Genomic DNA, 13,584 nt, shown 5'->3' on the forward strand with positions numbered 1-13,584 from the left:
TATGATTTTTAACTAATTTTAATTACCTACTGCTAAGTAATTTGCTCACATCTGAGTAAAAGTAAGCTATGTAACACTTCTTCCCAAATGAAGCAGAAATTCTGGCTGAATTGCTAAGACTTAGGGAGACTGTCCCTAAAAGTAATTTAAAAAGAGTCATTAACTCTGTTTTAAATTAATGATAACTTTCTCAATACTGTTTTGGGAGATAGAGGGAGCATGTGAGAGCAAAGGGGAAAGGAAACACTGAGAAAGAATGTGATGATTAAATTCTTTGGGATTATATACAAACTGTAAAATTATAGTAGAGTACAATGAAATACTGCCACCCAGTGGAGTTACGATATAAATAAAATCTTCAAATTTGGAATGACTGAAAGAATTTCACGTAACTTTTCAATTGGAATAATAGAGCTTAATAATTTTCCAAATACTTCCAAAAATATTCCTTAAAAAACAATCCAGTGGGACGGATAGCACAGGCATGAGTACATCTTTTCCTGAATCTGAGGTTCTAGTAGATTAAATGGCTTGGTGGGTTCCGTGTTTACTCAGCAAGCCTGGAGCCCAAGGCCGCGGGTCCCCTCTCACTGCTGCTCGCACCGTGGATCCCCTCCTAACGGGCTGTGACCTCGCTAGTCTAGTCCAAATGCTGTATTTCACACAGGGAAAAACAGACTCAGAGACTATCAAGGCTTATCAAACACTTCCAGGGGTCTTGGGGACACAGCTTAAAGCAGTAGTACCCTATTGTTACAGAAAATTTTATGACATGTACTTTTCTTTTAAAAGTTTTGTGTAATATTTGTGTTTTATTCCATATCATATGTGTGTCTATTTTAATTATAAAATGCTTTTTTTTTTTCTTCAAATATCTTTTAAGAAAATCATTGCTTTAATACAATGGTGCACCTCCATCCTGTGCTACAAATTCACTTGCTCAGGACCACACTGAAGATGGGAAGTTGAAGAGTTTGAGAGCCCTAGAAAGTGCATAGCTCAAGTTCATTCATTTACAAACTACGGAATGAACACCTGCCAAATGCCAGGCATTGCTTTTAAGTCCTGAGGCACACTGTGATCACAAACAACCCCAAATTATCAGTGGCACAGAAGAACAAAGGTTTACCTCCCTCCTGTGCTGAAGTTTCCCGCAGATGGCTAAGGGCTCTTTTCACATTGGCATCATCTTCATTTGGGGCCCATCAGATAAAGCAATCACTATTGGAACAGCAGAGAGAAAAGAGCGAGGCAAAGCAACAGGAAGCGACATACATCATCGCCCATCACATTTTCTTGACCAAAGCTGGCCGCATGACAAAGTTATACTTCTTCAACAAAGAATAATCCTCCATGGGGAGAGGATATGGATATTGGTACAGGGATAGTCTGCCACACCCCAGCTTTCCCATGTATACCGAGGAAAGGTGGTTCTCAGTTCAGAGGAAAGAGGTCAGATCTGTCAGCACATGGGGTGGGAATTCAAGCAAGTTTGCTTCAATATCAGAAGACAGGTGTATCTGGAAGACTAAAGGATTTGTAATATCTAGGCTTCAGATATGTGAGATAAAAATGAGTACATGCAAGACAAGTAGGCAGAGAAAGGTATTTAGAATATTTGTATATATGAGTCATGACTCTAAGTGCCATTCTGGACACAGCAGTGTGTCAGCACAAACTGGTGGGAGCTGCCTATGTCCAGTGAAGGATGCCCATCTTATCAGAAGCAACATGGCAGGCTTGCTTATTGTGCATAGACACAAAACTATAGCCAGGTGGGTGGAAGCGTCAGAGCCAGGTGTACACAAATTATACCTAGGATCGACACATTCAGTTGCCTAATTTATATATGTAAAACCCACAACCAGTTGAGTGGGGACCACAGAGCCAGCATATGCATCAATCCTATCCATGCCCAAAATATGTGAGTTCACTAAACGGTGTCCCATTTTTCATAGCTCAGTAACACTTGCTCCAGCTGGAGAAGTGCATGCTATTCCTTCCCTCTGTTAAAGCTGGAAGGGTAAGTCTCTGACCAGAAGCTCCAATGAAAGCCTCTGTGCCGAATCCAATCAATTCTCATGGCGTAGGCAGCTACCAGGGAAGAAGAAAGCAACGTTAACGACAATGCCACTCATGGTCCATGGCAGATTCACCATAGAGATTAAGATACTAATCCCGTTCCCTAATCTGAAGACATGCAAATATGCACGTGTGAGAGCTGTGGATTAATCATAACGTTTTGTGTAGATCTGAGTGGCTACCTCTGATTGGGTTCCATAGTACCGCACCAAAGCCAATGGGATAATGTAGCATGCTTCATGCAGATTTATGACTGCCACAGTTTTGACGGAAATCCAAGAAAAGGGAGAGCACTAGCAAAGAGTTGCATTATATGTTGGGGGAGAATAAGACTCTAGGTGGCTAGAATTTAGATTGCTTTTAGGAAGTGGCAGGAGAAAGGCAGACAAAAGTTAACTATCAGGCACCTGAAAGGTCATACTAAGAAGTTCAGACTGTCTTTACAGGAACTAGGAAACCATCAAATAATTTTTAATCACGTGATATATCCAATCTGTGTTTTAGGCAGGTAGTTCTGGTAGCAGTCTGGATGGAGAGTTGAATAGGCAAGGGACACAAAGGAGTTAGATCATGCAGAAGTCCGCTGAAATGCCAAGGAACCAACCTACAACAGTAGCAACAGGATGAAAACAAAAAGGCATGATTGTGGGCAGGAGGGAGGTAGGGAGAACTGAAATATTTCCACAGCAGAATTTCCTACAGTGGTCTCGCAAATCAAAAACAACAGGGGAAACTGCAAAAGTCTTATTCCTTGGCCATTCCCGGAACTGTTAAATCAAAATCTTTATAGATGTGGTTTAGGAAATGCTTGTCTCCTACCCCTGATGCAAGCAGCCCAACCTAAGATGCTCTTATGTTTCCATGTACTTGAGCGATTGAGCTGCGGCTGTTCTTGGGTTGAGATTTAGCTATATTGAGTTTAAAGTACTTAACAGGAAATCAAGAAGAAAAAGTCTTTCAGACAAAAGGATGTATAAGTCTGGAGCCGAGAAAAGAGATTAGAGCTAAAGCTGTATCATAGGATTGAAGGAGATGTTCCCAAGAAGCAATGCAGCTTGAGATAAGAGGTGATCTGAGGGGAAAAGCTCAAAGAGCACTTATACTTAACGGTAGTGCACAGAGAGATGAACTTGGTAGTAGTAGGTCTGGCCAAGGGAGGATAAATCTACCAACAGCTAACCCCATTAAATCAGCATTGACCCATATTGTCTTATCCACAACAAAGTGAAGCTCCATACAAAACCAGTTCATGCACTTCAAAGAAAAAGCTTCAATGTTCAATCCAATTAGGTGTGTTAGCTGCCTACCCTACGTCTTCCTATGCCCATAAAGGGGTTATCTGTATCAATGTCACCTGTCCATGATTTTTAGAAAACATGAGCTCTTAAAACTCAATAACTGAGAAATAAATAACACAATTAAAAATTGGGCAATGGACCCAAATAAGCATTTCTCCAAGAAGGTGCATGGACGTGTGTATCGTCTGACTAACATACGGCCAATAAGCACATGAAAAAAAATAGTCCACATCACCAGTCATTCTGAAACACCAATCAAAAATGAATACCACTTAACACCCCCTAGGATGGCTAAAATAAAAAATACAGACAATAACAAGTGTTGTCAAGGATGCAGAAAAACTGAAGCTCTCACACAGTGTTGCTGGGAATGCAAAATGGTGCTGTCACTTTTTAAAAACTGTTTGGCACTTCCTCAAAAGGTAAACATACCATGTAGTTGCCCTATGACTCAGCAATTCAACTTCTGAGAATATACTAAAAAGAAGTGAAAATGTATATCTACACAATGCACATATATGCATAGCCGCATTATCAAGATGTGAAAAACCCATATGTACATCAATTGATAAATGAACAAAATGCAGTATATCTATACAATGCAATATTACTCAGCACTAAAAGTGCATGAAGTATTGACCTATGCTACAATCACATATGAACGTTGATAATATTATGCTAAGTAAAAAAAGTCAGTTACAGAGGGCCACGTATTATGTGGTTCCATTTATAAAAAATATCTAGAATAGGCAAGTCCAGAGACACAAAGTGCATTTGTTTTGCCAGAGAATGGGGAAGTGAGTTTTGGAGATTGATTAGTAATGAGGACAGGGTCTCTTTTTGGAGTGATTAAAATGTTGCAGAGTTAGTGTTCGTGATTACACAATTTGTGAATATAATAAAAACCACTAAATTGTATGTTTTAAAGGAGTGAATGTTATGATATGTGAATTGTCTCTCAATAAAACTGTTTTTAAAAACCACATGAATTTCCGGACTCTGTCCTTAGAGATTCTCTTAGTCTGGGATTGACCCAAGAATCCAAACATGTAAAAAGTCTTGGTCTGACTTATTTCACTAGTATTAATACCCTCTAGATCCATCCATGCTGTGACAAACAGTATTTTTTATGGGATACCCTTTCATTGCAAATAAAATGTGAGAAATAACCAAAAATAATAAACATAAAAATTCAATTACAAATTTTCATTCAACATTATTAATACAAATATTTATTATTCCCATTTACAAAGAGTGTTCATATACAAGGTCTGTTTGGAAAAAGTCCAACCATTGTTAATATGATAATGGTTTGTGCAACATCCATGTAACCTGACAACCAAGAAGAGTGGATTGCAATGCACATGCATGAACAATAACAACTTCACTGTACTCATCAGTCGGGGTGGTAGATGTCATTGACTGAGCATGCATACCATGTGGCCACTGCATTCAAAATGACTGAACAAGTAAAGCAAAGGAATCTGCATGAAATTTTGCATTAAGCTTGAACATTTCTCTGTGCAAACTATTCAGATGATTCAGCAGGCCATAGCTATGGGCACCTGGTGATTGGCAACTTCATCACAACAATGCACCCAGTCATGCATCACATCTCATACAGAGGTTTTTTGGCAAAATATCAAATCACCCAGGTGATTCAGCCCCGCTACAGCCAAGATTTGGCACCCTGTGACTTCTGGCTTTTCCCAAAACTAAAATCACCTTTGAAAGGGATGAGATTTCAGACTGTAAATTCAGGAAAATGCAATGGGCAGCTAATGGCAATTGGGAGAACTGTGTGAGGTCCCAAGGTGCCTACTTTGCAGGGAACTGGGACATCACTGTCCTATATACAATGTTTCTTGTATCTTGTATCTTCTTCAATAAATGTCCCTATTTTTCATATTAATGGCTGGATACCTTCTGGATAGATCTCATATATCAACTCAATTTTTTCTCACAATTATTCAGAACTAGGAAGTGTTAAAGGGTACACTTTGAACCGATGTCTTTTTATACAACATTCAGAATTTACACAACCTCAGAATTCAACTGATAATATTTACAATAGTTCTGAATCTAAAATCATAGAAATTACAGTGTAACCCTAAACAGTCTGTGTGTGGGAGTCCAAATTACTCTGGTTCTGGAACTGGTCTATACGACTGTTGCCACACTCACCAAATAGATAGATTTTTAGTGATTTCAATCAGTAAAGAAGGTAATATGTTGGTAATCTATAGCAAAAGACATGAATGTCAATGTTAATATTAACTTTTCCCAAAGTTACAAATAATTCATAAGATCTACAAATATAACATCCAGAAATGATGGCAAAAGAGATCAAATAATGATAAAAATTATCTTTGCTCATTGGAACAGTTCTGCAACTAAACTGAAAAAGAAAATGATTTTAGAATAGCCATTCCTCTGATTCCCTATGATTTAATTAGCTACAATTCAGGATAAAGCTCGCTGTTAATGTGACATTAGGACTTAACATTTAAAAGCATGAAGGTCATGGAATGACAACGTTAAGCACTTCACCCCAGTGTGTACTGGCTCTTCTACAGACCTGAGCTGGCCGGACATGGCCCGGGACCCCACCATCAGAGCAGAAAACTGAGAAAATTTCGAGGTAACAAAATTCCAATTTTTGCTGGTGCTGGTTTTAGAGAACACTTTAAGGAGCTTACTGTAACAGAAGCCCTGGCACCCGCGCCAGAGCCGAGACCGAGGCCACCTCTCACGCCCAGTGGAGGCCCAGTTGGGCAGACGTGCCCGGCCCATTGAGCTCGTCTCTTTGCCAGAAAGCTGGCGTTGCTTCCACCTTCCTTCACCTCATTAAGTGATCCATTCTCTGGCTTTCTACATATCTCACTGGTAAATCTTTTTCTCATTCATTTTCAAATCCCAAACATCCATGAACATTACCTTCACACGCAGAAACATACTTAATGAAGTACAAAATCTCCACCATATGGGTTTATATTTCCCCAAACACCACAGACTATGTTACACTGGTTTACACTAATGCCTTATCTAGATTATTATTTTTGTCTCCATAGAAGTGCCAAGACACATTTTTAATATTGCACTTGCTCTACCACCGTTTGGGGGGAAAAAAGAGTTTCATAACTTGTCTCCCTCCCCTCTTTGTGATTATGCAACAATATTTTAATTTTCCCTAAAATTAGAACCTCATTCTGCTTCTAGGGGACATGAACAAGTCATTTAAAAGCAGGAAAATTTTCATTTCAGCCCCCATTTACTTTCTGGCAGAGGACTAGGATCAGTAGCAGGGAAGATGGTATGAGAAACTCCAACAGTATCTACTCCTGGATTGTTTTGGTCCAGCACAACATGGTTGTACATGTGGTAGACTGTGGTTGGAATCCAAGAGTGGGAAAATAATGCTTTTCATTTTTATTTGAATGCCCTTCCTGATGATGGTCTCAAAACTTTGTCATTTTGACTGAAACAACGCATTAAATGGATGTTATGAAGAAAACAAAGTGGGAAGGGGCATTATGAGACCAGTTGGCATAGTCTCAACTCATCTCTTCAACGATTCCTTTGATGGTTGATTCAAGTGTAGTAAGCATAGCTATGCTCTTGAAACACACTCATTTCATTAATAGACTGAACAAAGGGCCAAGGTCATATTCAGAAGACCTTCTATTCAGTTTATCTAATTCACATTGAGTGCACTGTATTCACAAACTTTGGCTGGAATGTGGATGAAATCCGTCATGCAGTATGTGTCCATCTACCCTCTTCTCTAACCCAACACCAAGGTATAATACAAAGTCGAATCACAAGTAGGAATAGGTAACACAAGCAGTTATCTGGAGGCTGCAATATAAGCCTTCAAGATAAACCTCAAGAGGAACAAGCAAATCCACAAAGAACTGCTAGGGGAAAAAAAAAAGCCAAACTTTGACACAATGTAAAGCTAAAATGTCTAGCATCCAAACCAAAAATCAGTAGACACAAAAGTCAATTTCTTTCCTATATATGAGCAATGAACAACTGAAATTTAAAACTGAAATTAAAAAATATATATGCTTAAAATAAGATTTAAAAACCCTTATGTATAAATCTAACAATGTACGTACTGGATTTGTAGGCGGAAAAGTATAAAACCATAATGAAAAAATAATAATAAAAGACCTAATTAAATAGATATATCCCATGTCCATGGATTGAAAGAGTCAATATGCATAAGATGTAAATTCTTCTGAATTTGATCTATATAGTCAATACAATTCCAAAAAATATCACAGCAAGCTATTTTGTAGATACCAACAAACTGATTCTAAAATGTATATGAAAAGGCAAAGAACCAAGAAGAGCCAATATAATAATGAAGGAGAACAAAATTGGAGAACTCATTACATTCCACTATTTCAAGATTAGTATAAAACTACAGTAATCAACACAGTGTGATTGGTGAAAAAAACAGACACAAAAATCAGTGGAACTAAATGGAGAGACCAGAAATAGACCCATGCACTGCAAACGCAGTTGACTCATTTTTGATAAAGGCAATTAAACATTTTTTTATAAATGGTACTAGAACAACTGGATGTCTGTAGACAAAAAAATAAAAAATAAACTAGACACATCTTACACCATACATAAAAAATTAACACAAAACTTATTATAAACCTAAATATAAAATATAAAACTACAAAACTTCTAGAGAGTGGTAAACACAATACGTTATACAGATGACGTATTATAGGATTGTACATCTGAAACTCACATAATTCTATTAACCAATGTCACCCCAATAAATTCAATAATAAAGAAAAAGAAAAACTTCTACAAAATAGCATAGGAGAAACTTCAAGTGACCTTGGATTTGGAGATAATTTTTTTATTCAAAACCAAAAGCACACTCTATGAAAGAAAAATTAATAAGCTGGACTTTATTAAAAGATTTACATCTAGAAAGACACTCTTAAGAGAATGAAAAGGCAAGTCACAGACTAGGAGAACATATTTGCAAATCACATATCTGTTAAGAATTTGTATCCAAAATATACAAAGAACTCTTAAGTCAGCAATAAGAAAACAAACAACCCAATTTAAAAATGGAGAAAAGACCTGAGTAGACACTCAGATATAACATTAATATATTAAAGAAGATATACTTATGACAAATAAGCATATGAAAAGATGTTCAACATTATTTATCATTAGGGAATTGCAAATTAAAACAATGAAATATCACTTCACATCCTATTAAAATAGTTAATATCCAAAAAACAAACAATACCAATTGTTGGTGTGACTATGGAGCAACAGGAACCTTTAACCATAGCTGGTAAGAATGGATTAAAAAAGGCTACGGCACCCTTTTTAAAGGAAAGACATACGTATACAAAAAAACTTGCACACCAATGTTTATAGCAGCTTCATTCATAATTGTCAAAACCTGGAAGCAACCAAGATGTTCTTCAACAGGTAAGTGAATAAACAAACTGTGGTGTATCCATATAATAAAATATTACTCAGCAATAAAAATAAATGAGCTTAATAAGCCACACACACATAACCCTCAGATACATCATTGTAAATTACTATAAGGAGAAGTTTAAAAGTTTCAAAAGAAGAAAGAAAAACATTGACTACAAGAAAAGGGCTTATTTTGACATCAGAATTATTAGCTACAATGGGTGTTAGAAAGTCACAAAGGCAAAGCCATCCAGGGGGAAATTATTCTGAGATTAGAATATTCTACCAAATGATCAAGGGTGAGGACAAAGAAGAGACATTTTCAGGCATTTAAGAACTCAGATAGTTTATCTTCCATTTACTGTTTCTTGAAAATTAGTTGAGGATACTATCCAACAAAATGATTCAGATATACAAGAAAGAGGAATATAAAACAATGCAACTAACATACGAGTTCAATTAAAAAAAAAAAGGTCCCAGGTAGCTGTGCTCAGAAAGCTATAGATCAGTGAAAATTAAAAGAGGAATTCCCCATTCTTTAAAAAAAAAAAAAAAAGTTTTCAAAAAGTAAGCAATTTCTACTCATCAAACAGTGAAATGAGTTAGGAAATTTTGAGGATTGGTGTGCTTCTCCTGTTTAAATAGGTATTGTCTAATTTTAATAAAATATATTATTTATATGGTAACTCAGAAAAATCTAAATACAGAAAAGTTAAAGTTGCTACATTAAGAAATAACAATATAAGCAAATTATTCAAAGTTAAGGAATACCAGAAAAGCTAAAAATAGAAAATGAGCAGAACTGGGAAGATCTTTGTTTTTAACCATTTTAATTTTTTCATTTAAAGTATCAGATTATTTTATTATTAAAAAGTAAGTATATAGTACTATTAATAATATACTATCAATAATAGTAGGACACTATAATGAAGGGCAAAAAAGCTGAAAAGGGTGACTTTCATTTCTGGCATGGAAATACCAAAGGACGTTCAGTGCTACCAGACCGTGTAACCCAGTGGGATACAGAAAGAGGCACAGGGATGATATATAGCACATCACAGAATGCTCATCTTCTTTACTGATTCTTTGTTTCCACATCATTATGGACTAAATGGCCTATCTTTGTCATATAAACTTCTAAAGAGACCTTCATTTCACTGGGTTTTGACAACCATTGAATGTCACACATTCCAATCTTTCACTGCACACATTTCACTTAAAGAAAGGTCTGTCTAAATTCACATCTCTGGCAGGCGTCCACACTGGCATAACCGTTTTAGGGTATAAACTGGCACTCTTCCTTGAAATGTCAACTAGGGCTACACTCTGACCTAACGATTTCATTTCCCAGAACCTACCCTACCCAAATGCTCAAAGGTAACCCTATATACAGATTTTCAACGGAGCTGTTACTGTTTATAACAGAGGAAAACAAAAACAACCTAAATTCAATGCACATTGGTAGATGCAGAATATTGTGGTGCCATTTAAAAAATGAGATACATCTATGTCGAGTGACAGTAAAGGATGATGTATATACACGCATATATATATTGGACAATGAGTGGGCTTAACATCTGTGGAGGAAACAGTTTTTTACCTTGTGCATTTACTTCATTTTATTTTTACAACAAGCATTATTGTTTTTACATTTTAAGAAATCAGGGTATGCTCTAACTGTCATATATTTGGGATTAAAAAAAAATCCAAAAAGAGAAAAACTCAACGCCGTTAGATCAGTTCACTCTCTAAGAAGGAAAAAAACCATGCAGTAACTGGCAGGTTGCAGTAGAGGATTAGCGAATAGGCAGGCTTCTCATAGGTCAATGAGTGGGTCATTTTTTTAGGTAAATAAGGTAAGAAAATGAAGGCACAAAAACAATTAAGGCAGAGCTGAGGGGTGAACCCAGGAGCGTCGGGGCAGATCGGGCAGTCTAGGCGCAGGGAAAGACACTGAGGGTGAAGCGGGCCCTGGTGTCCGGGGCGGAGGGAACCAGCCCGCGACGCTGGCATGACCTGGGTAATGAACTGGAAATGAACTAGGTACCGGGTGTGCGGGAAAGAGATCAGAAGCTCTAAGACCTAAGAGGCCGAGGGCGGGTGAGGACACAGCAAAAGTCTAGGGACTTGGGAGCCGGATTCGCGGCTGGCGGTGGGACTTTGGCCAGCGGAGAGGAGGACGGCTTTCGAAAGTCAAGGGACAGGCCAAGCGCCCGTGAGGACTGCAGCCGGGAACTCTGGGCCGGCCGGCGGCCGAGGCCAGGTGTGGGCCGGGGTCCCTGCTCCGCTCTCGGGGCAGGTGCCAGCTCCCCGTACCTTCCCAGGAGAGCTCGCCTCCGGGCTCCCTCTTCAGGAACTTGTACCAGAACGTGTCCACGCGGCCCGGCTCCGCCCCGTCCTGCACCGCCTCCTCGGGCGTCAGCTCCACCTCCCCGAGCCACAGGCCCGGCTCCTGCAGCGCCAGCGCCCCCGCGCCTGCCGCGGTGCCCGCGGGCCTCAGGCGCACCGCCCCTCGCGGCTCCCAACGCCCCAGCTCCGGCCGCGACCCCACGACCAGAAGCTCCGGCCGGTCCCCGGCCACAGCGGGCGGCACCACCACCCCGAACCGGAACCGCATGGCGGCGGGCGGCTTGACTCCCGATGCCCGGCGTCCCCGGGAGGCAGACGCGGCCGGAGCGCAAGGCGGTCGCGGCGATTGGGCGGTGCGCGCTGGGCCTGGACGCGAGAGGCCCTGGCGCTGGCGGGGACACGTGCGAGGCTGCACCTTTTTTGGGCTGCATCACGCGGCCCAGGAGGCCGGGCCTCGCCCAGGCCAGGACCTGAGGCCGCGGAAAAGGGTCGGCGGGAGCCACCACCCGCCTGTCGCGTAGAAACAGGGCGGCCCCTAACCAGCCGCCTCTTCCTACCCTGCCGCCCTTCTTTCCATCCCGGCTCCGCGGGGGATGGGGACGCGGAGAAAGAACGAAAAAGGAAAGAAAACCACTAATAAGGCCTGCGGTTTTGCAGTCTTCTTTCGAAATGACAGGAAATTAGCTGTATGAGGTTCCTAAAGAAAAAGAGAATTTGGCATGTAGAAAGCAGCCTCCATAATAGTGAAGTTAGCAAAGGATCCTGGACTGGGTATCTGGAGAGCTCGGGCCTTGAACAGGTCAGTGGCTCTCTCGCTCTCTCTGGGCCTCAGGCTCTTTATCTGGAATGTGTGGATATAAAATAATGATCTTAAAAGACCCTGCCAATCCCAAAGCTTTTCTCATTGGTGGAAGAGGCATCCTTCGGAACCCAGAGCTGATGGAAAAACAGTATTTTTTTCCCTTGCCTAGTCCAATTCGATGCCTGAAATAAAACACAATCTCTTTTTTCAAAAAAAACTGTACCATTTTAGTATGTGTAAAATGGGTTGTTTTACCTTTCCAAGGTAAAACAAAACAAATATTCTGTGATTATAAATGTGTGACACTCATAATTTTTAAATGACATAAAAAATAGAGCCTTTTGTTGAAGATTGCCTTTCAGTAAAAGCATTTTTTTTTTCAACTCAAAACAGTTTTATGTCAAGAAACAGGTTTATAGCTATTCGGTCAAAAGAAAACTATTCACAGGGGAGGCAGGGCTTTATTTTTGTCACTGCTATAAGGTAACCAAATGTCCTGTTTACATATTTGTTACGTTATGATTGTTTATTAAAACTGTTCTTACATTTGTATATTCACAAACACTTAGCAACCTCCTACTTGAAAGCTTGGGACTAGTGAAAGAAAACCAAAATGTCATGCATTTACAATATCATAAGTAAAACAGAAAATACAAAAATGTAAACCATACAACCTCAGTCTCTCTGTAGAACAATTAGTAAATTAATAATATGTTTTACTCTTCTTCAATATTGATATTCCACTCAGTGTTTGCTTGGTTGCTAAGCTGAAGGATAAACACAAAGGAAAAATGTGAAGACAGCAAGGCGGGCCAAACATGGCTGATTCATTAGCAAAGCAGACGTTAAATCACAGTGGCATGTGAGTCCATTTATTCAAATTGCTCTTACAGAATATTCTTAGACTAATTTTAGGAAATTAAAAGTCAGCTGGCCACGCAAGAACACTAGGAGCTGACAGTTTAGGACTTTCTTGTTGAAAGTCTGCTGCCTCTATTGCGTACTTTCCAAATGACATTATTCCCACCATCTCTTCCAAAACGAATACTGTCCATTATCAACCTCGATAAAAAGATAAACTGAGTCAAGTTCAAAATTGTCAAAATAGGAGGGTTTTTCTTCAGTAATAGAGGAATTGCAATAGGGAAACACAAATTATAGCAAGCTATAGGCAAGTCTGTTGAGGGTTGGGAGTAGGCTGTATTTATGGGCAGGGAATGTAAAGAGGGGAAAGTTCAGTTAGATAGTCTTAAAATCAAAAACAAAAACCAACTTTGAAAATTTCCTGAGCAGACAAATACAGTCCAGTCATACCAACAAAACTCAATTCAGCTTATTTTGCAAGATAAACCAATCTGGGTCATTTTTTGTTTATGTCTCAGGAAACCATAAGCAAAATTTCCCAAGTTTAATATGAGGTAACCACTGACCAACTCCCTATCATTTATGATAAGTCCAAATTATCAGTTTGTGATAAATCAGGAATTTACAGGAAATCAATCCCTCAGTCCTGATGTTTTGTGTCCTTGAATTTTCTGTTTTATATCCTCCAGTTCTCTTTTAGATTAAAACTCTGTCACACCATTG

At 39.3% G+C, this 13,584-nt stretch overlaps 1 protein-coding gene across 2 annotated transcripts in view; it reads right to left on the reverse strand.

Annotated features, from left to right (window-relative positions):
- The window catches only part of EPM2A (EPM2A glucan phosphatase, laforin), a 74,735-nt gene extending 63,187 nt beyond the window's left edge, over nt 1-11,548 (reverse strand). For both annotated transcript variants that reach the window (XM_054570074.1, XM_054570075.1), the window contains exon 1: nt 11,163-11,548. In XM_054570074.1, coding sequence (XP_054426049.1) covers nt 11,163-11,463 — 301 coding nt within the window. In that variant the 5' untranslated portion in view covers nt 11,464-11,548. The remainder of the gene's footprint in view (nt 1-11,162) is intronic.
- Nucleotides 11,549-13,584: the final 2,036 nt, after the last annotated feature.

This window comes from Pteronotus mesoamericanus, unplaced genomic scaffold, assembly GCF_021234165.1.
Source record: "Pteronotus mesoamericanus isolate MK-2021 breed Mesoamerican mustached bat unplaced genomic scaffold, CSHL_Meso_final contig_20, whole genome shotgun sequence".
Taxonomy (NCBI): domain Eukaryota; kingdom Metazoa; phylum Chordata; class Mammalia; order Chiroptera; family Mormoopidae; genus Pteronotus; species Pteronotus mesoamericanus.